The sequence below is a fragment of the Empidonax traillii genome, unplaced genomic scaffold (genome assembly GCF_003031625.1).
Source record: "Empidonax traillii isolate 1590-97213 ecotype Southwest subspecies unplaced genomic scaffold, ASM303162v1 scaffold365:size559728, whole genome shotgun sequence".
Taxonomy (NCBI): domain Eukaryota; kingdom Metazoa; phylum Chordata; class Aves; order Passeriformes; family Tyrannidae; genus Empidonax; species Empidonax traillii.
Window position 1 is genome coordinate 97165 of NW_020955558.1, and position 25641 is coordinate 122805.

General features: G+C 39.7%; 1 protein-coding gene and 1 long non-coding RNA gene across 4 annotated transcripts in view; one reads left to right on the plus strand and one right to left on the minus strand.

The window, feature by feature from the left end:
• Positions 1-10728, minus strand: part of LOC114061869 — a 26101-nt gene extending 15373 nt beyond the window's left edge. The window contains exon 1 of the long non-coding RNA XR_003572239.1: positions 10616-10728. This is a non-coding gene — a long non-coding RNA (uncharacterized LOC114061869). The remainder of the gene's footprint in view (positions 1-10615) is intronic.
• A 68-nt stretch (positions 10729-10796) lies between these two features.
• The window catches only part of TOX (thymocyte selection associated high mobility group box), a 221569-nt gene continuing 206724 nt past the window's right edge, over positions 10797-25641 (plus strand). For 2 of the 3 annotated variants that reach the window (XM_027892733.1, XM_027892735.1), the window contains exon 1: positions 12281-12543. In XM_027892733.1, the coding sequence (XP_027748534.1) occupies positions 12400-12543 (144 nt within the window). In that variant the 5' untranslated portion in view covers positions 12281-12399. Of the gene's footprint in view, positions 11016-12280; positions 12544-25641 lie in introns of those variants that run through there. The other variant, XM_027892734.1, reaches the window with a different exon arrangement.

Below are 25641 nucleotides of genomic sequence, written 5' to 3' on the forward strand. Positions count from 1 at the left end.
AAAGAATGTTTTAGGGAAAATTAGGGGATTTACATGGTAAAAAAAAAATGGAAAACTGGATCTATGTGAGGTGTCTAACTCTTACTATTGTTTCCACTCAATATCTACTCCTATTTATTTTTCCTGTATGATTGCTCTGCCTCAATTTCTCTGGATATTACAGAAAGACTTACTTACAGAAAGTAAGTCTTGAAAAAAAAAAAAAAAAGGCATTGGAATTTTCCAGTGTTTGCTCTTCCTCAATTCCAGAAGCACAGTTCACTTCTGAGTTTAGCAAGCAGACTCCTAGGTGCAGTTTCATTATTGGCTTGAGCTAACCTAAGTATGGACTGTGCCAAGAGGCAGGCCCACTCTCTCTATCCTTCCCTCCCTCCTTGCCTCAGATCAAGGTAAATACTCTTTTGTTTCATCATCAGTTCTCATGCTGCCACAGAGTCAGCCAGATCAAAAATACCAAAATGATCCACCTGAGATCTGAGCCACTAATTTTCAGATGGCTCCTGACCATGAAGCCAGGAGCAACCTCATTCTCCCTAGGGAGGCAGCAGAAAGATGCAGCTGAAGCAGGGAGACATGGAGAGCATTGCCACCATTTTCAGCAGCAGCAGCAGAGATTTAAATTTGATGAAACTTATTGCAAAACCACACTTTCATTATGCTACAAATGACAACTCCCAAATGAATCAAGCTGTACTAAACAAAAAAGCAGAACTTAACCCTTGATTTTGAGTGTTCAAGAAGACAAGAAAACACAGAGATTCTCCTGAACCAGAAACATCAGATGGCACAGAGGCACATTTGAGTATGTTTCCAAAGCAGAACCACTAATACTACCTGGATGCTGTGCCTGCACTAACTCCTGACTTAGAAGCAGTGCTAATAATTATGGCAGTATACCCCCTAAGCTATGTGTGATAATGTGTGCACCACAATTTTCTTCCCATTACGCTAAGGGAGAAATTATCTGGCCTTTTTGGGTGTGCATGGAGAGCACTTTGGGAAGCCCTGGAAGATACATAGTAATACGCAAGGGCTGTAGGACCAACCTTCAGCAGCAGTGATCCCATGAGAGTTACTGCATGAACACTGCGAGTTTATACTTTTTGATGTCCAGTCAACTCAACTTTACCATGTTCCAATGTTTGTGTTGGAATGTTAGGAAACTGAATCTATTAAAAATTTGAATAACATCTGCAGCACTTTCAAGAGATGCCTTTATATCACTTAAGATAGGCAAAAGGCTAGGGAAGCAGGGCAAACACAAGCAGACTGGTCCAGCCTGCCTCTGTTGCCTTAAATTGTGCCAGTGAACTACTTTGCTTCTGGGGTGGGAGGAAAGCAGTTAACTGCCCTTGTGCAATCCAACTCCCAAGAACACCTGATGCAAAACTATGCAGAGAATCTGAAATGCTGCAGAAATACTTCCAATTTTAATAGTTGACAACAGCAACTCTAAGTATTCCATTTATATTTCTGCTATGATACTTCAGAAGATCTTATCCTGGAAACACTTGAGTCTAGTGACTAATTACATAAGCATTGTTCGTTTTGTGTCCTTATTACCCTAGGAGTGTGTTCACAAAGTTAGTCCTTTATCTGTGACGCACTTCTGAAAAACAAAAAGGCAGAGGAGCCTGGGGATTTGATTAGTTTCTTCCAAGATATTTAATTGCTATTACATCCAGAAATATGCAAAACACTATAACACAATTTTCTTTTTTGAGGGAAAAACTTGCATTAAATACTAGCACAAATTCCATGTATAGCAAGTAAACTCAGGAGTTTTAAAAAGCAGAAGATGGCACTGGTTATTTGTAGTTAGTTTTATAAATTTTGGGCACAGAATCAAACTTTAACATTCTACATGGAAAGCCAGAATCTTTCTGAAAGATCTTTTACAAATCAGCAAGACTGAAAATAATTTGATAGAAGACTTACCGTGCATGCTCTTTCAGCCATTTCACTAGAAACTCATTTTGGCTTTCTCAGAGGTAGAGATAAACCACAGCTAAGAGACAGTTATTAAATCTTCTTTATACATTCAGTATGAAATATATTAAACTGCAAAAATACTATATTCAAATAAGGTTAAGAGTCTGACTTAAATCCACAAAGACATGGAATTTTAGAAATATTGTGTCTTCCTACCCTTTACTCTCCTTCTCAGTGTGGCAAGGCATCGTAGCAGAAATGAACTAATGCTCAGGTTCCTTAAATATCTTTTCTTTTGCCTTAAAGGTACTTTCTACTCTAAGGTTCAGTTTGCATCCCCTCTGTGGGTTAAATTCTGCCCTGGACAGTCTGTTTGTTTCTTTATTTGTTTGTTTTTGGTGGGTTTCTTTAGTTTTGTTTCTTTTTTAATAATTTCATTTTTTAAGTGCTTATAGAAACATAAAATTGGGGAAAAATTAAGCAAAAGTACTTAACTGTTAGTCTCAGCAACTGACTATTTTTACTTTTATTTTTTAATGCATAACTTTCAAATCCCATGTTCATGAGAGACAGGCAGAGGAAAGACACACATGACACTCTGCAAGTGTAAGTACATGCTTCAGCTCTCTCCTGCCCCCCATGCAGTTCCACTTCTACATATGTAAATACCATATCTCTCCAGTGAACTAAATAGAAGACTTGCAGGTGACACTGAACTAAGACTGCCCCACAAAATGCCTTGGGACCTTCTTCCATGATAGGATTTTTCCCCTCTTCTTGAATACAACAACCAGTGGAGGTCACACTTTATTCAAAAGAAAGTAGGGCACTTGCAGATCATCCTTCCAGGGGGCTTCCAGCTTTGAAACCACCTTTCCCTGCCCTCTGGCACAGTAGTTTGGGCCTGCTGACTTCTTGGGCAAATTGCAAATTGTGTCTTCTCAATAAAACTTCAAAGCAGGGAAATTCTGCTGTGAGGAGAGGTAAGCGTATCTTGGGAGGATGGGTATTTTTTTTCTACATTCTACAGCTGTGAACAAGTGTGAGTTTCTTCCTATTCTCTTCTATTATGAATCATTCTTTGTTTTTACTTAATTATTGCCAGTGCATTATGCAGCCAGTCAATTGCCTCCATGCAGCTCTTATAAATTTATATGCGTCCAACAAATTGTTAGAAACCTGATCATTTCAAATATGGCTTGGGGCTCCCCCTCCTCATGTTCCATAGAATCTGATTAACATGTATATTCAACTCTGTTTGACTTACACATGCTACTGAAGAGTCTGTTTTTAAAGATAAACAATCAATATAGACTATTCATTCCCTTCAACCGGTATTCCTGTAAACTCCTAAAAAACCAGGACAGTGGTCATTCCAACAAGAAAACAATGTTGATTACTCTCTGGTAGCTAGAATAGAGAGAGATGATTTGGAGGACATCCACAAACAGTAATCTTTGCAGTTTGACTGTGATATAAGTAAAACATACAAAATCCTCAAACAAATAATCCACAACAAAATAATATAAGGCTTTAAAATAATACCACCGATGTAGATTTAGCTTAATATACCATAGAAAAAGACACAGACTTTCATGGATTAAGGGAAATGAAGATATTCCTCAAACAGATAATATTTAACAATAGTAGACAATCTCTGTTAAAGAGCACAAAGTAGTAGCCTTGATCCAGAAAAGGTATTTCTGCCTTATACAGCACAAAAGACAGACATTCAAGAAAAGCTCATCCATGAGAAACGGTGATCTCCTACTGCTGCCAAGGTCAGTTAGACCTGTTGTGATTCTGTAAATGCTGACTCTATCACTTAGAGTTTTCCAAGGACTTCTTTAACACACAGAGGTTTTTTATTTTTTATTGTGGAACAAAGCTATGACAAGAAACTGTCAAACTAGAAAGCCCAGAAAAGGAAGACATAGCTTTTATTAGACTTGAGAACGACAGCTGCATTGAGGAAAAAAACCTTATTAGAAAGGGGATCTAAAGTTCCTGGAGATCCACCAGAAAAGTGACAAAGTCTCAGCAAAGAAGGAAATTTTCTTCTCAAGCCAGTGGTCCAACAGTTTATCACACTCCTTAAAAACTGATTGTGGATGACGTGGATGACGTATCTGTATCAGCTATCAAGCATGAATGAGACTGGATTTATTTGCTACAACAGGAAGCTCTAATGGAAACTCCCAACACAGCTTTACTATACCTCAGTCACAGCCTTCTGCACTTGAAATGCCAACTGTGCCCCCTGCGTGGTGCTTTTCGGATTGTAAACATAAGCCTATAAGGGAGGAGAATAAATTCAAGCAAGTCATTTTGCTTTTTACTTTCTCTAGTTAAAAAAATAAAGTGAAAAGAAAAATATAATACCTTCTAGACCTAAGAATAAATTCTTACTCTGTGCACTCTCTGCTATATATATATATATGTACTCAGAAAGAACAAGAGTTTGGATCTCTCTATCTCATTAACATCTATAATTTTGAACTTGAAGTACTAATTAAAATCACCTAAAAGAAAGTACATAGGCCACTTTTTTACAAAGTGGGTTGGGAATCTCCTGTTGAAAGAATATAAAGGACAATGAAAACTTTTCCCTAGCAAAAAACATCTGAGACAGCAGAGCACAAAAAAGAGGTTTTAAAAGAGGAAATATGTAAAGATCTCCTTGTGCCAGGAGAGCTCATGCAGGGGCAATTCACCTCTATTTGGGAGTTTATCAAAGTGGATAATGATGACATCACTGTTCTGAACTGAAAACTCATTAATCACCTGTCTTGCAGATGGGAATTCTCTTTTGAATGCTACTGAAAAACTAGTGATACAGGCTAGTCCTGTCTCTGTTGTGACCAGTCCTCTGTTCAGTCTTTTCTTTCTCATGACTATTCAACAAAAACATTCATATGTACATTTGTAAAATACCTGCAGATATAGATAGGTATTTTTAATGTTATCAACCATTTATACTGATTTGTTATCAAGACATCTGTATAAGACATAGTGCCAGATAACATTTATACAATTTATATAAATACTCACTTTTTGGAGAAAAAACCAAAATGTTTGTGGATAGGTTTTTTAAACTGCAAAATTAATTGTTCTTCAAAAAAAGTCTAAGTCTCTGAAACCTCAGCACAGTCCTCCAGTACAATTCAGAAAAAAACAGCATGAAATCAAAAATTCCTGATCTCTTATACTTCTGGATGTTTCATGACTGATTTAACAACTTAAGTGAAAGAGTGGAAAATTGGCAACCTTAGCACTTGGGTATATCTCGCAATTGAGAACTAGCATACACCATACTGTGATGTATTTTTGAGCCTTCCTGCATACCATGTGGACAACGTATCTCATATAAAATCACTAGATAAGATAGGAAATATAGGAAGAGGAAAAAAGGAACTTCATGTTTCTCTTTGTTTCTCTGACCATGAGAAATAACCTGACTCTAAGGCCCAGCAAAATGTTTTCTTTTGAGACTGGCCTACATTTTGTATGTCTGAAAGGCCACATTAAATTTGGTAACTTGAACTGAACCAGCTGTCAGTGTCTTTGAAACATACGGGAATGGATCAAAGCTGCAAATATGCAAGGTGAATTTTACATTTTAATATTTCTCTCATGGTTATTTAAGTTCTTGATTCTGTGAGATGTTTTGTGCTTAATTCCTAATGTGGGCAATGGCAGATGAGCATGTAAGAACCTTTTCTGAGATGCAAAACACAGCTCAACTTTAGCCCATGTGCCTATTCCCCCTCTAGCTGTTAAATTGGCTGTGTATCATTTGTTTGGAACGAGAAGATATGGCCATGCTCAAGTTTACTCTATGCTTTGTACCAAAAGGAAAGCCAGGGGCTTTCTTTAACTTTAAAAGAGATCTTTACTTTCTTATAGAAAACAATTTATTTTCAGACAAGTGTGATAATTTGGGGCCCATCCTTTTCAGCACAAACAAATTAAACAAGACAGAAGCAATGACTAAAATAGTAAAATAGCTGCCTTTTTCATTACATGTTTGGCAACACTTGGTTTGACACACTATTAGGTAGCCTTACAAACTGTTTAAATACTCTGAATTATATAGCACCACTATTAAGCTTTGATACCATATTGAAAATCTTTTTCCCACATTGATTTATTCTCACTTATAAATGCACACACAGAATGTTGACACTTAAAATGAATCAGTTTCTAAAAGGATTTGAGTTCATTCTGATGAAAAGACCAAATTAATTTGTTTAAAATATTCTGTAATCTTAATATCTTTATCTTTGGCATCTTCCCAGATCCAAGTGTCATACCCAGTTTAAGAACATGAAACAGGACATCCACACAAAAGGACAGACCCTTCATCCTATTATTATTCAATTAACTACTATCTAGAAATTGATAAGCATTGACCTTTGTTCTGAAAGGTAAACAGTCCTGTAAGTTAGTAAGTAAATCAAAAATTTCAGCATTAAGGCTCTTCTCAGCAAAATCTCAGTGGTCTCCTTTTAGCTTATCTGTCCCTCCTGGCTACCGAAGTACAGCTCACAAAACAAGAAGCAAAATGATTTTCCAATCCCACTGCTTTTAAAAATACATAGGAGAAAACTTTTCTTTAAAGAAGAGCCAGTCTCATGATGAGATTCTTGTGGTGCCTAGCCTATATATAATAAATAATAAGCCATCACCACAGTCTCACATTTCCTTCTTCGTAGGAAAATCAAGAAGTCTGCTCTTTATAATAGATGATCAGACATCTGGAGATACCAAATAAAACTGGGTATATATACGTCAGATTAAAACAAAAAGATGTTCGGCTAGATTATTTTTTAAACTAAGATACTTCTATTTTTCTTTGGCTGAGAGCATGAGTTATGCCTGCTGATGGTTCCCCAACCCACTAGTCAAACCAGCTGGGTCAGACACTAGGGCGCTCAAGAAAATAACCTGTCATTTCAGACATACTTACTTACTCGTTTACTTTAATTCTGATTGTCTGACCACTGCAGAGCCTCAATGAGAATGTGCAAATGGCTGGACAGGTTCACACCAAGGGTCTGCCCTACCAGTACTCTCTCAACGATGGCTCTAGGCGTGACAGCCTGAACTGAGGGCAAGAGTGTACAATACTTCCCCCCATTCCCTACCCCCATCTCTCTCCTCCAGCTATTTTCAGCCCAGTGGAGTTACTGATCCATTTATGGTTTGTCTATCTAATGACTGCCTTAGGTCTCCAGTTGGCTATGTAGACTTCTTGCATCCACAATGCTGTTTGGTAAGGAATGCCATATGAGTTCTCCATTGCATGGAGAATATTCACACTACGTAGTCTAATTCCAGCAGACAGCATTTAAAGGAATAACTTTTTTAGTATTGGCAGATATAGATCATGTTCCTCAAAGCATTTGTTCCTATTTATGCAAGAAAAGCAATGACACTGTTCTCGTCTGCTGGTATAGGAACCTCTTTCAAGACTATTTTGGAGACATTCACTTGAATTTTGAATGGTTTTAAAACTCAATGCCCTTCTGAACAAATGTTCCTTCCTTTTAAGCTTCTAAAAACTGATTCATTCTTTTAAATCTGTTGCAACTTTTTTTCTAGAAAATGCACTTCCATGAGCTAAAGTGACCAAGTTTGATATATCTTTGAATTATCCCGCAAAGGGGCTTGCTTTCTCAGTCCACAGAGGCAAAACCTACAATAGCATTAACATTTTCGGTTCTGGTCTTCACAAATACCTTATTCTGAAACCCTAGAGAAAATGCGCCCTACAAAACAAAAGAATGTTTAATGGATTAATATATATAGCTTTTTAATTTTTACAAACTGTACAGATAACTACCACAAATCTCAGGTGTTTTTATCATCTCAATGATTAAATCATCTCTGTAAGTAGCAGCAAAAATTTTATAACCTCTCAGGGCCTGCATCATTAAGTACTGAAAATAACTTGAAGTGCTGTGCAAAGCAAATGGTACAGTTGTAAACTCCTACAGACTCCTAGGAACTTGAAGCCTTTCTTAAGGCAATAGTCAGACATATTTCACATAAATAAAAAGCTCCTTCTCTACTTTTCATTATCAGATGTTCTAATCATTCTGGTATTGACACTCTAGCTTTGCATTAGCATTGCTGTGCCTGCATACACCAGGTTGCCTAGACCAATGCATCTGGAGTTGGTACATCTCTACCACCTCTCTCCACAACAAGCTGAAAACTAATCCACTGTCCGTGAATAACAAGTTTCTCAACAGCAGCTTTTCAATACAGAGCTTGCAATCTGTCTCCCATTCACTTTGTCAAATTATGGTCCACATATCAGCCATTTGCAGCAGTGATATATCTGTCAGGCGTCAAGTACATTTCTTGCAAAGGAAAGTCTTTTTTAGGATTTTTTAACTTTCAAAATGTCTAATCCCAAACATGCAAAATAATGAGTCAGATGCCAAAAAATCATGACGGTTTTTTTTTTTTCCTTTTTTTTTTTTTTCTTTAAATATGTTAATGTCTTTTTCTTTGCTTTCTGGAGCTTTTTCTAGGTCATGTTTTCAAGCTTTTCTCCAAGGCCATAAGGGTTTCAAACATCATTAAAAAGAAAGCAAGTGAGATCCTTTTGTAATTGTATGTTTAAGAAAAGCATTTATTACCATCAAACTTAAACTGTGTTGAACTGACAACCAAAAATCTTTTGAGATGTTTTTGATCAAATAATCCTGAAATGGGAATATTGCTTCAAACCTGTTTTCTCTAGAGTTTTGTTTACATTACTTATGTTTTTTTCCCAGATAATTAGACTTTACTGAAAGCAGGTTGTTTGACATGGAAGAAAGTCATGATTTAACGTTATCTTGAAGGACTCTTTACAATATCAAAATATCTGAGGTGCAGGTTATACATCTCAATATGTACACATACTATCCTTACACAAACAGTGATTTCTTCACTTGAAATTTGTGATTTTCTCCCCTGTAATACTGAATCCCCTTGAAATCTTTACCATGGACTTTTTTTTTCAGTGACGAGAAGGCAGTTTTGTGTGACAAAGTGCATTACAAATCCTTTTAAAAGTTCTTCAGATTTCAACTGTTTTGTGGCGGAAAAGTTCCTGAGTATTGATAAACGTAACCATTCCTGTTAAACGTCATCATCTCAGCTTATTTTTGTGGCATTCACTAACATGGTTTTATTTAAAGAAAATCATTCTTTTCTTCTTTTTTTTTTTAATAACACAGTTCCTCTGTTGGGCATTATCTAAGATCAGTACAGTGTCCTTCCAATATTCTTTCTCTTCTGTCCTTTCTGTTCTGATTAAAACTAGCAGCGATTCAGCAGGAAACCCAGTGGGATTGCTCATGGTGTCTTGAAGTCACCCTTTCTTTCATTGTTTTTGCCTGTTAAACCTTGTTTTGCTCATCAGTCTCTCTCCAGCATCCCACTGGATTCCCAATTTTCCTTTGTCAGCACCCTTGTTTGCAGCTAATTGAGCTCCTCCTCATTTTCCCTGCCCCATTCTCTTCCCCTTCCTTCCTCCCCTCTCAGTTTGCCCATCTCCTCAAGTTTCCCTCCTATGCCTGCTGTCACTGCTGCCCACAGCAGGGGCAGGCCTGAGCACCATGATCTAATGGGGCAGATCCCGGCTGACGAGGTATCTCACTGGTGCTTTATACTTTCTGCCTGTTTCCTGGTTTCTGGGGCATGCACAGGGATCACAGCGTACTTCTGCCACCACAAACTCTGGGCGATGGCTTCCACTCTGCTGGGACTGAAGACTATGGACTCTGCTGGCAGCCCGACCGAGTCAACCTGAGAGGACTGGCAGGGCAGCCTGATCCCATCTAAGCTACAAGGCCGTGGAGATGAGCCGGGGGTCTCACAGAGGCACCTCAAAAGACCTGCCGACGGCCACACTGGCAGCCTGAGGCGGGCGCACTGAGGCTCTCCCACCGCCAATTCCACCCGGCCCTCCCGCCTGCCCCCGGCCCCGCCGCGGAGGAGATACCATAGTAACGGGACGGGGCCGGGCGGCGCCAGGAGCCGGCCGCGGAAGGCGAGTGGGAAAGGGCGGGGACGGCGGCGGGATGGCGGGCGCGGCAGCGCCCCCTCTCCGCGGCTCCCAGCCCCGTCCCCGGCGGCCGCAAATGGCTCTTCCCTCGCCGGCCCCTTTGTGTGAGGCACGCTCGGAGCAGCAGCTCCGCGGCGGAGCGCGGTGCGTCCCCTGCCGCCGCCCGCACAGCCGAGCCCAGCCGAGCCGAGTCGGACCGGGCCGGGCCGAGCCGAGCCGAGGCGAGGCGAGGCGAGGCGAGAGAGCCGGGCGGCTCGGGGCGGCCATTCCAGCGCCTCGTCGCTCCGCTCCCTCCGGGGGTGCGCGGGGGCCCCGGCTGCTGTCGCCGCCTCCCCCTTTATCCCCCCCGCCCCCCCGCAAGGGCCCACTCCTCACTGTGGAGGGCAACCAAAACACACCGCCACCAAAACCCACCAAATAAAAAATAACAACAATCACAACAACAACAACAACAATAATAATAAAATAGAAAGAACGGGAAAAGAACAGAGGGAGCGAGCGAGAGGGAGGGAGGGAGGGAGAAGCGAACCAACTCTGAGACTCCCATAAAGAGCGGCACGCACGGAGCGAGCGCCCCGGTGCCGATGCGTGGGGGAAACAATAAGTACTCGAAGTTACCTGCCCTGCCGTAGAAGAAGGAGGGTTCGTGGGTTCTCTCGCAGACATCTGCAGACCGGTGCTTTTTTGGAAGAGATTTTTTTTTTTCCTCTCTCCTCTCTCTCTTTACAAACCACAAACGGATGTGAGGCAGGGAAGGTGTTTGACTACTGAAGTCAGGCACCTCTTTTTTTATCCTTCTCAGTCTTGTGTGTCCCCCCCTTCCCTCACACACGCATACACTCACACACCCCCCTTTTTTGCACCAACATTAACGACCAAAAGAAAAGGAAAGGAGTTTGCTTGATGTTTTAGTGAAATGGACGTAAGATTTTATTCACCACCTCCTCAGCCTGCAGCCGCTCCTGATACGCCTTGTTTGGGACCTTCCCCCTGCCTGGACCCCTACTATTGCAACAAGGTGACTCGTGTTTTGTGTCGTCCGAGGTGTTTTATCTGTGCTGTCGGTGTGTGCTGTTGTCGCGGCGCGTTGCATGAGCGGGCGCTGCGCTTTGGCGAGCGGCGCACCAAGTTCCCCGGCGAGGCGGAGGGAGGGCAGCGGCACTTGCCGGGGTTTGGGGAGCGCAGTGCCGCCCGCCGCGGAGCGGTGCCGCCGGGACACACACCGGCTCCCCCGCAGGCACCCCAAATTAAACCCCCGGAGTAGTCTGGGGGCGGGCGGCTGGAGCGGGGGGGTGGGTGGGGGTGGCATTTTCCATAACATCTTTTCGGAGAAACGGCGTGGACGGGGATGCTGATGCGGGGGACTTGAATTTCCAGGGCTACTGTTAATGAGAAGGATCGTGCCCCCCACAAACCGGCAGAAACTCTGCCCCGCAGTTATTGTGTCAAAGCGGTACTTGGCGGTGCCGAGAGCACGTTTGTGTATCTGTGTGTGTATGTGTGTGACATACATACACATCTCTCTATATGCACAGTAAGTGTGTATAGTGATGACAAGTCGGTTCAGAACATTTTGCTCGACACTGTCCCGGCTGTGTAACTGCCTTATCAATTTCTCTGTAACTTGATTAAACCTCTGCAAATAGGGTCAGTACCTGAGGAGAGCTAAGTTTTAGGTTCCCGAGCCTCGGGAAGGAGAAACCGCAGAGGAGGCCCCCGCTTGCCCAAATCCCGAGTCCGGTTCCGAGAGTTTGGTGCTGCGATCCCGGAGCACTTTGCGTGACTTTTCCTGCCAAGGAAGGGGGCTGGGGTTCCCGCATTGTTACTGCCGCTGTGGCCTGAGCCAGCTGGTGCTTTATGCATGAGCTGCACTTTCTCTGCTGTTACGGAATGGGCTTTGCACATGAATAAAACGGTGGCCGTAGGAAACGATCGGGGAAGTGCGAGTTGCCCGGAGCACTCCTTTGAGCACACGCCGGCCAAGGGGGGAGCGAGCCGGGAGAGAGCGATGCGTTCAAACCTGCGCGCTCGGGCGCTCGCTCGGGAGCCCGCCGAGGCAGCCCGTGGCGGGCTGCGGCAGCAGATGGCTTTTGGCAGCGCAAACCCCGCCGTGCGCAGGCTCCGCGGGGCCGGTCGCGGGTGCGGGGGGCGGCGGGGACCGGGGGGCGCGGGGACCCGCCTGGCCCGGCCCGGCCCGGCCCGGCCCGCGGCGGACATCCCGGTCCCGCGCCCGGCTATTGTGACGGTCTCACGTGTCAGAGAGACGCTCCGAGCCGTCCCTTTCATGCCGGGCAGCTGCCTCGATTCAGAGATAAACAGCAAAGTAGCGTGTGTCCGTGCTGAGGCGCGGAGGCTGCGGCGCCCGGGTGAAGCCCTCTCAGTTTTCCGGAAAGATTTCCCACATGGTCGCATCTACCAATCACAACAGAAAGGACCAAATTCATCCTGGCTGCATTTCACATATACTCAATGGAGTTATAGAATCCAGGGATAAATCTGGCCCTTTGTGGTGGATGCCTAAGGATATTTCAAGAGAGATCCCAGAGGTATGACTGTTAGCGCTGTTTTAAGTAACTGTTTTGCAGCATCTGGCAAACCTGCCCTATAGATGGGAAGTTTGTGCCAGAAGTGAACTTTGTTCAGCAAGAAGAGTTCAGCTGCATAGGAGCATTTACGTGTGCACTATTTTTTTGTTAGTGCTCATGGGTAATCATGGGGCTACTGCTGCCTTTCATCTGTGGCTTGCTGTTATTTTCTCTATTGTCAGTTTTGTAAATTGTAACAGTGAAGTGTTGCCATGTGAGAAGCTTGGGCTGATATTAATGACATAAGCACCGAAGTGTTTGACGACCCGTTTGGCAGTGAAACTGGACAAACGTTATTAAACCTATCAATGATTTAAAGCTTCAGAAAGAAGGTAATGACTTGAATACACATTTCAGTCATCATTCTTGAGATAGTGGGCCAGATTTAATTTAAAAGTTAAATGCTTTGGAAAATCAGGAATTACTTTAATATATTAAATCATTTTCCAATTAAGTTCCTTAAATAATTTTTGGTGTATTGCACTGCAAATCGAATAAATTAATTTAGAAAGTCGTTTTCAGAATTTCTTTACTAGCTGGCTAAAGCTTCTTTCAAGTCATGCCATGTATGAGGGAGCAAACTGTTCTTTTTAAATGCAAATGAGACACTCATTCTGTAGACAAGTTGCAACTCTTCTGTTTCACTTTGCCTGAACTGATAATGTGCTTAAAAGTGCACAGTCATAAGACATATGTTTTATGCTTGGAAAAGACTTACCAAGAATGTTTCAGTATAAGATACAGAGTATTGAACAAATGTCTTTTTCAGATGTCTTTGACACTGACCATTGATTACATTAAATGGACAGAGTAGGTTTGCCAGGCCCCTTGGAGGCATACATTTAGTGAACATTTCATTTTTCACCCCCTTCACGCAACATGATTAACATTGCTGGGAAAACTTATCTGACTTGTTCTAAACATGTCGTCATGTTACAGTATTGCTCTGTCACTCATTTTCAGGCTGTGTGTATTAGGGAGTTTGAAGGGCAGGAGGCCTGCAGAATTTTGTGTTCAGTATGTTTGGTTGAGTTATTTGCTTTTGATCTCTCCCAGGAAAAGAGGTGGAGATGATGGAGTATGATGGATCCACGCTCTGGGTCAGAATGGTGACCTTCATTAGGTCTTTACCTGCAAAACTCATTCAAAACTGGATTTTACTTCTTGTAAAGTTAGTTAAAACTTGCTTTTGGCCGGTATTAGAGGATTTGGCCCTATTGTTTCATACCTGGGGTTTGCTGCTGTGTTTTCTTTTACAAATCTGCCAGACTTTGATTCTTTACATTTTAAGTCTACTTGAGCTGCTGGTAATTTAGAATGTATTCCACAAATACTTAGCCTGTTTGGTTTTCTAATTGTTCTGTTAGCACTAGTTTTTTTCCTGGTCAGATGATTACTCACAGCATAAAAGTTCCCAGGCACATGCATGGGAGATGTTGACAGTGCACATTTCTGTAGTCAAATGAAAATGCAATAATGTAGATTCAAACAATCGCCTCTTATCTTACAATTTTCAGTTGGCAGGCTTTGTTTCAGAAGACTGCTTAGATCTTTATTTTATAAACCTAAAGTAGCATTCTAAGCATCTTAGCCTAATATTTCTGTATCTGCTGTGAAAGCTCGTTATATTCTGCATATATTGTTATGCAGGCTTTTCCTTGTTTCTCTTGCATTACCCATGAAGAGAGAAAAGTGAAGGAACAATGCAAACAATGTTGGTTATGACAACTGTGTGTGGTATCTCTTATACAAACAGACAGAATGGACGGTATGCTGTGGTATATAGGTCAGCCTTTGAAATAACGTAGTGGAGCTCTTATACTGGACGGATTTAGGGTTGGGGTTGTACTGCTTGACTCTTGAAACTTGAAGCATAATTGCATTTCAGATATGTGCAGGCTAATGCAAGTAGTCTGTTCAGTTGAAGTTTATTTTTGGAAACATCACATTCCGTAATTGAGTTGAATGCTATAAAAGAAATAATTTTGATAATCCAAGTGTCTTAATTTGATAGAAGAAAATGGCCAGTGATTTTGAGCTGCTTGAAGAAGTAGGATAAGTTTAAATGTTTATGTAGAGAGCAATAAATAACGGCCTTGTGGCTTTCCACATTGAAGTGTCATTTCCAAAGACTGCTTTGATCAGTACTGTAAGAAGGATTGGTATATTTTAATTTTAATACTTGCAACTTTGCAGTGTTTTCAGATATCTGCTCACATAAAGTGCAGTTATATAATTATAGTTTGACACAGCTAATGACAGGGATGCTGACCTCTGCCAACAGTAGGCAGAAAATAATGGTCTTTACTGCTCCCAATGGTTAGCCCTGCAGAATTATGCACTGGATTCTTCTGTGATTTGCTACCTTGTTCAAAAATACAGGAGCCTACCACTCATCTTTCTTGTATTCACTAGTAGTTGTCAGTGCAGTGGAAAAATACAGCTAGACAGCAGAGGTAAAATGATAGACTGTAGTTGTTTTTAAAAAGAGAAATAAAGAGGAGAAAGGAGGGAGAGGGAAGAAAAACCTTTCAAAATGAAAAAAGCAGAGTGACATTGGGTAGAAGTGGATAAGGAGATATAATACAGTGCTTTGTAAGGAGGTAACAATCCCACTCGTAATCAGAGTTCCACAGAGCAAAAGTGCATGTATTTATACTCGGCATTTAGACTAATTTATTGTGTAAACTTTAATCTACCATAGACACTATTCTAAATAAAATGTTCCATGGCTGTTTACAAAGTGTACATTATTTACAGTGGCATGGTTCTATCCAGTCTCTATCTGAAACTCAGAATTATGGCAAGTGCTCTGAAGGGCAGCTCTAAAGTTGAAATGCTGTGTTACTGTTTTGGCAGCATTTTAGATCATGCTCATATTGTTTATTCTGGACATGTTTTTTCCAGTTAGAGAACTACCTTGTCCTCCACTGCATTAGAATCATACTTTAAATATGTTGCTGTTTCTTAAAGGAAAGACTAAATAGTTGCATTATGGCTGACTGCTGATTTTCAAGTGTTAAGTGTTTTAGTTTCAAAAATATCACATAGGAAGAAGGGAAATGGACTTTTCTTTCCTATGTTACTAGACCTTAGTATGTAGTCTTAGAGTTGTGGGCAAGCCTCAAGTGTGCCTCCTTAAATTCCAGTGTTTCAGAAAAGAGGTGGTCCCAACTTTAGTGGAATGAAGAAAACAATTTATGTATGTGCTTTTGAGAAATCTTTCTCAAAGATGTCTATAAACGAAAGCCCTTGAAGCAATTTTTTTTTTTCTTTCTGCCAAACATCAGTTCCTTGAGAGGAATTATGTTTTATTCTCTTACAGAATGATGCATTTCAACTCTAGGGCATTAGCCTCCATCAGCCTATCATGAGGTCTTCTGAAAAAAAACGTGAAAGCAGTAAACTACCAAGAATGCTGAATTAGCTAAACACTACACTACATACGCAGTACCTTTGTTGTTTACATTAAACGAAAGAGCAGCTGGAGCTGCATGTGAGACGCTGATAATGTGGAAGACTGGGCAGTCACAGCTGTTGAATTTGGGGCTTGTTGGGCATGTTTACCGGGAAGAACTGAGTACTCTCCAATCCTCAGATTCCCATCTTAGCAGGACTGTCTTGTCTTGCTAAGAATGTACAGAAGCATTTGAAAACGGGCTATGTTTAAAACACAATTTATGTTTAAGAAGAGAATTATCCTAGTCATGGTAGGATTTAGATAAAAATTCTTGGATATTTAAATCCCGTATTGATGGTAGATATAACAAAGCTTAGAGGTTGGAAGTAAAGAGCTTCCTTTGACAGCACTCTCAGCACGGCTCAAGAGTGACCTGAAAGCACCACTTTGCATGGTGAGAGCGTAGTCCCTGGATCAGTGCAGACCTTGGCTTCTGGAACTGACAGCAGAGGCAATTAGTGGCAGCTTTGTTTATCTTTTTGAAGAGGACACATGCTCTTTGAATGTCTAGCATGGACTGCATACACTGAAATACTTATTTGAAATATAGCCTAGTTTTAAACGTTTTGTTGTTGCAGTTGGACTGTGTGATTGCTGTAGATCCCCTCCAACTGAAATAGTCTATTCTAACTGTTTTCGTTACGCAACTAGGTACCGATTTTCTGCCCAAGGAATGTTTTCTCATTAAAAATGTTGAGTTACAAACTACTCCAAAACACGGTTTATAACAGATTCGCCAAATGACTCTTAATTATAGCAATGCTTCCAAAATACTTTCAGGCATGGAATTCACATCAACCCAAATGAGATTTTCTTGGTCATAACACTTTTCCCTACAGTGTTCAGTTCGAAAACGGCAGCGTTGCGTTATTCTATGGTTAGGCACAGATTATGTAGCAGCAGCAACAAACACTGCCCTGCCACAGCAGCGAGTGCACAGAAGAAACTCTCATCCCCCTTCTACTGGAATATCTGCCTTCTATGTTCATCGGTAGTGATCGGTTTTTTGGTTAGTAAGTCAGAGCGTGGAATAAAATGTTTAAATCTTGACTTAGACCTTCAAACTTAAAGTTGCTTTTCAGCAGACATCTTGGTGCAGTCAATATTTGCAGTGTCTGTGGTTTTCTTTTGCTTCTTATGTTTGCAGTAAGTAGTTTATTTTTATCATTTGAATTTCATATGGCTCTAATAATATTTATATCTTATCTTTCAATTGCACATACACTAACACTGTTCCTGAACTGTTCATTTAGTATTTCTCCCTGGGCTGCTATTTGATTTGCCATAGACCCTTGTAGTATGGTTTCCTCCCAAGAAACACGCTGCTTTCTAAGTTGCAAAACGTACTTGAATTACATGAGCATCTGACAAGTCCGGGTTAGTGGAAATGTCAGAATGTTTTAGCATTCACATTCTTGACTGTTAAACCACTCTCTACCAATCAAAAATGGCACGAGTGGCTTTTTTCAAAGGTAGTGCTGGCTAAGCATGGAAATTGAGCTGCTGTGGTAGTGCTTTTGTCTCCTGCTATTGTTGTTGTTGATTATATGGTCTTAAAGGTTAAATGAAAGTTACTGTAGCTGGTATGTATTTTTACTATATTAAGAAAATCTGCAGTGAACTCCAGTTCTTATTCTATATGCAAGAAGAAATCAGAACTCTGAAATCAGACAGTGATAACCTGTACTTAGGGAAATGGGTCAGTAAAGGAAGTATGAAGTCTGCAATATGAAGCAAAAGATTTATCCAGACAGTTCCTGCCAGAAGAGAAGATTATATAAACATGTAAATTCCTATTGTATCTATGCTACTCTATATGTATATACATATGCAGATTTCTGCTTCATTATATATTACTTAGTTTGAAGGAAGTGAACTTACTCTGAGAATACATCATTTCTATCCTGTACTATAAGTAACTGGGTTTTCAAAGTCATATTCTATTCACAGTTGCCAAAAGTGTGTACGTTTGTGTTCATGAAAAAGAGAAAACATTTGTTTCTCATACAATCCTCGTGTTTGCATCAACCTGAAATAATAATAAATAGTAAAGGGAAAAATAATGGTGAAAAGGGGTGATAACCTTTCAAAAAATATAATTGATCATTTGGCAGACAAAGTTGTGAGCATTAGTCATAGAAACCTGCAGATAGTAGAGGCTTAATATCAAAGCTAATGATTTATTTTATGTTAATGACTTTCTGCTAGGGCATAAAAGACTGCTCATAATGGACTCTCAGTGCTGTGTTCAGTTGCGAAGGCTAATGGGATAATCTTACCCAAAATTAAGCTCTTTGAAGTAAATCATGGTGTTGTTTTTTCAAGTTAACTCTTGAAAATGTATTGGCAAACTGATTCTTTTAAGAACTGCCTGTAATCTTTATAGGAAAATATAAGGCAAGTTCTTTTTTCTTCACTAGCAGTTTTCTTAATTGTGTTGGAAATAGCTGTTTATGTTTTTTTTATGGTTCTGAAGAATAATATTCAAGATGTGGAAGTCATTTACTTTGGTGTTTTTATCATAGTGCAGTAAGTTTTTGTGAGGCACAGTTATTTTTACAGGTTGAACAAAGGAAAAGAAGAATTATTATTTTAGTGGCTGAGAGAGTTATTCACTAAACGGCAGTAAAACTCTTAGTTTTGCATTGAGAAGTTTTTTAAATCATGTTTACAATTAGTTATAATAAACATTATATTTCAATAAGAGATAATTTGCGTACTAAAGTTCACATAATGTGCTAATCATGTGTAGTGGTTAATAAAGGCCTCCTATCTCACTCCCCTGATGGCTATAAAAGGCTATTATGTTCATGGCAGCAGTTCAGGTACAGCTGCTGTGTGTTAATAATGCATCATTGTCCCACTAATAAACACAGCAAAGGTCAGCAACCCGGAGCACCTAAAACACCCATTCTCTTTCCAAAATATTTATTAACACCTTAATGGTGTATCTATTCATTTTGGTTAGGATTATATCAGTTAATGACCCTCATGGAATACTGTGTGTTCAGGTTTTGCAACCTACATGCTGTTCTGGGCTGTTGCGCTCATCTTTCCTCCTAAATACTTCTTTTTCATCACAACCATGTGTTGTTTCTTTAAGACTAGCATTCCATGGTCACTTTATGATTAACTTACTTAGATACTTAGTTTGGCAATTTTCATTTCTTTCCTCAGCTAATTTAAGATTCTGTTTAGAGCCTGAATTTTCATTGCTTTAGACTCTTTTTAGAAATTCTAACAACATGCTAAAAAACTATGTGACTGTGTAATACATTCTCACATGCGTGCACAGAGATGCATGTGTACATGCGTGTGTATGAGCACCACCTCCTCTAGGTTCCACATGTAATTTTATACTAGTTACTTATGTTTTCCTTTTTAGCATAGATTGCTGTATTCATAAAGGTTTTCTAAAATGCATTTTCTACAGACAAAGAACATACTCACATGGGATTTCCATTTTGCCAGGGAAACATGCAAATCAATAGGCCAGACTTATCTACATTAAAATTAGGCACACTGTAATTTATGGGTGCAGTGATATTGTATTTGTCTTGCATAGCCTCAGATATTCTTTAAGGTAGCCTGGCTATGTGTCCATAGAGAAAAACAAAAGTGTTAATTGAACTAAATCTCATTTTTTCTTCTTGTAGGATTGTCTTTTGTTTTCTGTTACTCATTTTGAAAACCTGATTTTTTTTTTTTTGTGCTCTGTGATTTACAAACAAATGTTCAGAGGGCAGAAAAATACCACTACACTTCCATCAAGAGAAATGAAAAAGCTTAGCTAGCTGAAGGGTTTCTATTTGGTGTAGCACATAGCTACAATGACACATTTGTCATGCTTTAAATATATAATACATACAATAAAATATGTACAGGCACAGTTGTGATATATGTAGTGTCTGGCTCCATTGCTATTGTTTGTAGTCTCTACGGTTGTCATACATTGTTCTTTGCACATCATACCCTTACAGCAGAATTTGACACAATTTCTAGCTTTCAGTCCTGCACCATTTTCATTGCACAATATACATGAGTTTGACAGGGTGTGTTGAGGACAACTCTGGCAAGCAATTGATATTTTGAAGTGGCAAGCGTTTCAGCAGCTGCCTGCTTGTGAAAAAGGAATGATAAGGTATACTGTATTGTTAGTTTCAGGCAAAGCATTAAGGTTTAAGCTCTGTAAAAATGTACACATTATTCGTCAGTGGTGAAGCAAGTCTTTTATGTTTTTTAGAGCTTAGCTCTCTGGCTGATGTGAACTAGAATGACATTGGTTTAATGGTCAGTAAATGAATAGGAGTACTTTGAATTTGAACCACTGCCAATTTTGCACCGACAAAGAGACTGACAAAAGAAAGATTTTATGTGAAAGCAAAGCACAAGCAATGTTTGGGGAGGTGGGGAGAGGGGCAGAGGAACCCAACAGAAATGTTCTCCTATGCAGCCTTGTAATGATTCTAAAATTGTTAAAACACATCCATTTTGCATGGCTCATCGGCTACGAACCTAAGCTGTTTCATCTAATGTTCTTTAAAACCTGTTGTATACACATAGTCTTTTAGAATATATTCATATGGAATTTACAGTGTGTTTTTCTAAATACCACACTGTGCCCTGAAGGCCTGTTGGCAGAACATCAGAGTTGTCCACTGCTGGAGTTCCCAAGTCTCTCTCTATCTGGTAGTGGGAAATTGTGGTTTAATCAGTTATGGCACTTTCAGTGTGTAACATTCATTAGTAAGGCAATTTGTCATGACTGTTAATAGTCAGGATGCATCTGCTCTCTCTTCAGTTATGGAGTGTGATAAGCAAGAGGGCAAGTATTTCAATATTTAATAATATTAGCATGTTTGAAAACTGTAATTCAAGGTTAGTACTCAAAACACAAACAGCAGATTGCTAACAACCTATTTATTTTTACTGGTTTTACCTTTACAGATTGGATTTGGAAGTACTCTAATGCTCCTATGTGTTGTGCATTATCTAACTGGGTAATAGAAAGTAAATGTTAGCATCTTCAGTGTTTAACACTTTTCTTCTGTTGTTGTAAATTGAAAGTCAGGATATTTTCAAGGAGTTGCAAATACTTATAATTGAGCCACATCATTTTCCAGTGTGTCAGTATTAAATTGTTCGCAGTATCATTTTTGGCAGTAGCAGGCCATTTAGTGTTAGTTTAGTGACCGGGCAGCTTATAATGTAATGTTATAAAAGATATTCGATGCCTACCAAATAGACAACATGCAATTAGAATAATGTTCACTTCTCACTAAAAACGAGCTTGTAATCATTGTTCATTGTTCTAAGTATGAAAGGATAAATTGTTTCCTACAGTCAAGAGAGGTTAGAGGGTTTTTTTTTCCACATATATCTGATAACCCTCATGTATTACATAATATGATAGCTTCACACACAATAGCTTTGTGACACATTTTAATTTTTAATGAAAAGCCCCAAAATTTTAACATAATTATTTCTTTAGAAACTGAGCCCAATCTTGGTAAAATCCGTTCTTGCTAGTAACAAAAGCTGTTACTGTTTAAGTTCCTGTTCAGCAGTTAGTTGGTACGCTTCAGTGGGTGTTGTCAAAAAGGCTTTTCTCTTGATTGACAACCCCGTAGGAATGTGAATGGAGATTTTAATTGCATATCATGTGTGCATATCAGAGTGAGTGGATTCACTGACTCTGCTTAGCTCTGTATCTCTACAGGTCAGCCATGCCAAAACACTTTTTTTTTTTAAAATAAGCAATTGATATATTTTCCAATGAAAGAGAAAAAAGGCATGCGAGTGAAGAATGGACTGTAAAGAAAAAGATTCCCATGAATTTTGGAAGAAAAATGTGTGCAATAAGTTTTCAGAAAATTGTAACACAACTAAGAGGTGTTTTGAGGATGTAAATTCATTTCAAGTCTAAGTTGGCCAAAGACTGCTGGAATATATTTTTCTTCTGGCATTTTCTGGCTGAAGTGTATTTATCTTTTTACTTCTTTTTTTTTTTTTTCCCTAAAAGTACTTTGAACAAAATCAGTTGAAAAAAAAAGTAAAGTGAGTGGAAAAATTTACTGAGGCAGGCTGCCCTTGTGCTTGCACCTTTACAGAGATATGGGGAAATTATTAAGATTTCTTTTGTGTGTATGTGAGAGCTAGTGGGCTTTTTCTTTCATACTGGTTTTGATCCACACTCTTTGGGCAACACTGTTGATTTAGGGAGAGATTTACTTCAATAAGGACCTCAGTTTTAAGTCTGATAATAAAACTGAGTTTTAATATCAACTGTAATGTAAATTAAATATAACAAAGCAGAATATTCAGTATTATGAATAGCAATTAGATTTTGATGTCTCAAATTAGGTTTCGTTTTACATCAGAAACCACAGCATTGACTGTATTCTTTCTAAAACTCATAAAGCATTGGGAGCCGAAAGCACAGGTACAGGACAATTGTGAGGAACTTTTAGCTGAGCTAGTATTTTGTGCCTGTACAGGGACATTGAAATCTAAAGTGGGATGACAGTTGCATTTTTCTGGGAGGAACCGGGGGAAGAAATTGTTAATTAGTCAAAAAGTTTCTTTCCTAGTTTGTCCTGGTTTGTTTTGAATGAAAAGGAAATTGACTGCCTTTTGCTCTTTCACTCTTTGTGTAAGACCAGCTCACACTTTCAGGATATATTTGGGTAAAAAATACGGGAATGGAGGATGAGGGCACATAACCTGGTCTGACAACATACTGTTTAACCATGGCACCTATATGGAGTCTGTTCACTCCTGTGTTGAAATAAAGTGTATCTTGCCCAGTTACATCTTGAACATCAATAAACCCTTAGGAGTGCTTAAAAACAGTGAATACCTTAAGAAAAAAACCCAGCAAGATTTTGCTTTATTTCTAATTACACAGACCCCTTCTCACTTAATATATGACACCAGTGGATGGCTGGATCTATTAGGAAGTGACACTGCCATGGACTTTCAGGATTTGTAAGTGAAAAATAAAGCACCAGGTCCAGAAGACTCCCAAAGCCAGGGAAAACTTTAGACTTTGAGAGTCGAAACCTAAAAGAAATGAACAACTTTTAGATTTATTTTTCATTGCTGAGGGAAGACACTATTTAGATTGTTCAGTGTGATAAAGCTTGTAACTAAGTTTTTGATAAATATAAGACTGGATCCTGAAGATGTAATTTTGGACAACACGAGGACCATTTTTGTAAATCACCATAGTAGCTCTTGTAATGATGTCAAGGAGATTATAACATTGATGTTGTGAGGACCTCATTTGTTCCGGGCTTCGTTAGGTTACAAAGTCAAACACCTTAATGCTGGAAATGAGAGATTTAAGGATGTTTTCATTTTGTTCTTTGTTATGTTATCATTGGCAGGAGTTGATGGAGTAAAACAGCAGATGTGGAATAAGTGAACACTTTGCAACCATTGCAACTTTATCATTAGTGCAGTTGCAAATGGCACCTGAGTTTGGCTTTCAGGCAACTTCAAATCTGGCATTTTCTACATTTTGACCTCTTGACTTTGCAACCCAAATAATATGCTTTCAAAAATACTTTCTGCGTGTGTATGTGCCTTGCTAATTCATTGGATCATATCCATGACATTCATTGTTGTTGTCTATTAGGAGTATTTGAGTCACTTCAGCATTGCTGCACAGATTTTTCTGCTGCAGAGTTAACTCTTGTTAGTAGCAGGGAAAGTCTTGTCATGGTGAGTGAGGGGAGCACCAAGTCTTGCTGTGGCTAGTAAAATCTCGATCTCTCTCTTACCAGTCTTTTCAGTCTGTAGATACTTTGTCACACAGTCTGTCATGAGGTATGCATACATTCTGAAGATTTTGGATCGAACACGAGAATACGTGTGTTATTTTGTAATTTTTTTTGGTCATTATTTTCTGCCATTCACTTATGAGAATATTTCCTTATTCTTGCCACTGAGCTAGCAATGGACCCATAAAAAGCTGAAAATACAGTATTGGAATGCATATTTCTATTTATTAGGAGTTAAAAATAGAAGAATTTCATAATCATCAGGTCTTATTCTGGGTAAGGATGTAATGTTGTGAGTAAACATGAGCTTTCCACACACTGGTAGCTGAGTGTTGTTCAGTCAAGTGTGGGAGAGGACAGCAGGAAAAGGGGACACTGAGTGTTTAAGAAACTCATCTAAGGAAAAAAAATGGGACTGTGCTCTTGGTGCTGGTTTAAGCATGTGTTTGTATTTTACCATTACTAAGCACTGGTTTCCTTTCTGCCCTTATGTTTCATGTAAGAAAGGACACTCCTTTCTTCCTTTATGTTTCACGTGAAAAGACAGGTGAGTTACAACCTTAGAGTACCTGTCACCCAGAGATTGGGAATCTGTGCTAGAACAGAAGAAAACACGAAGATATCCTGTAGAAAGCAGATTTTCTGACTGGTCTTGGCTAAAGCTGGATACATTTGCACCGGGATGGGCACCTTAACTATCTCCAGGGAAAAGCTGACCAGGTGTCTAGGTGGGAAGGGACTCCACGAGAGGGTCCTGAAGTAACTGTACTGTCAGTGAAGAATGGGCTTGTGGGGTGTGCCCCGGACAAACCGATTTTTACCCTGAGTTCTTTGGTGTTAAAAATTCTGTGAATTTGGATTTACAGAGGTATTCATGATACATACGTTGCTTTTTTTGTGGACTTGCATGATTCCAGGCAATGTTTGCTGGCTCATGGAATGAATTCCCTGAGCTGCAGTGGGTTTCTCTGAGAAATGCTTTCTCTCTTCAGTGCCTGAAACATCATGTTTGCTATTCCATTGCTGCATTCATCTGCTACTTTCCTCACTCATGTTCTCTAGAAGTCCTGACATTCTGCAACAGAGGCTGCTGCTTCAGCAGCTGATTCACCATCTCCTGCCAGGAACTGCCTTTTAAGAAGGTAGAATGCAAAAATATCAGGAAATCCTTTCGTGACCATTATATAGATGAGATCATGTAATAGAAATGGGGAACAGTAGTCTCTCCACAAATAGAACCAGGTGAGAGAAAGAGCAGTCTCTCTTTCTGTGGAAGGAGAGGCCCTTCAACACAAATATAATTGTGGAGAACGTCTAAAAAAACACTGTGAGATTCTATGCCTTCTCATGTCCCATTCCCCACCCCCCTTCCTCCCCTGTCTCTGAGAAAATCACTCTTCTCCACATTGCAATTTGTTATCTCTTAAATTGTATGAGAACCTTGTTCTTCCTCAACAGCAGATCTTATTTCAGCCCTTATCTGGTAGTTCAATGGCTTATGCCTCTAACCCTTAAAAAAACCCAACAAACTAAACCACAAAAAACTAAACAATAAAAACCCCACAAAGCTGACAAGTTTGAAGTACAAGGAGTGGGCCGCTCAGTTTTGTGAATTCTTTTTCCTTTAGGGCCACTCCACAGTACTCCATAAAGATAATTTTAATATTTAGGTTTTGGTTTTTTTTTCTTCTGGGGTTGATTGTTTAGCTGAGAAGCTGGTGAATTAATTCTGCTGCACAGAAATAATTAAAAAGAGTTACCTTAAGATTATTAACCACACAAGTGCTGGAGTAATGAAAGAACATTCAAGAATGA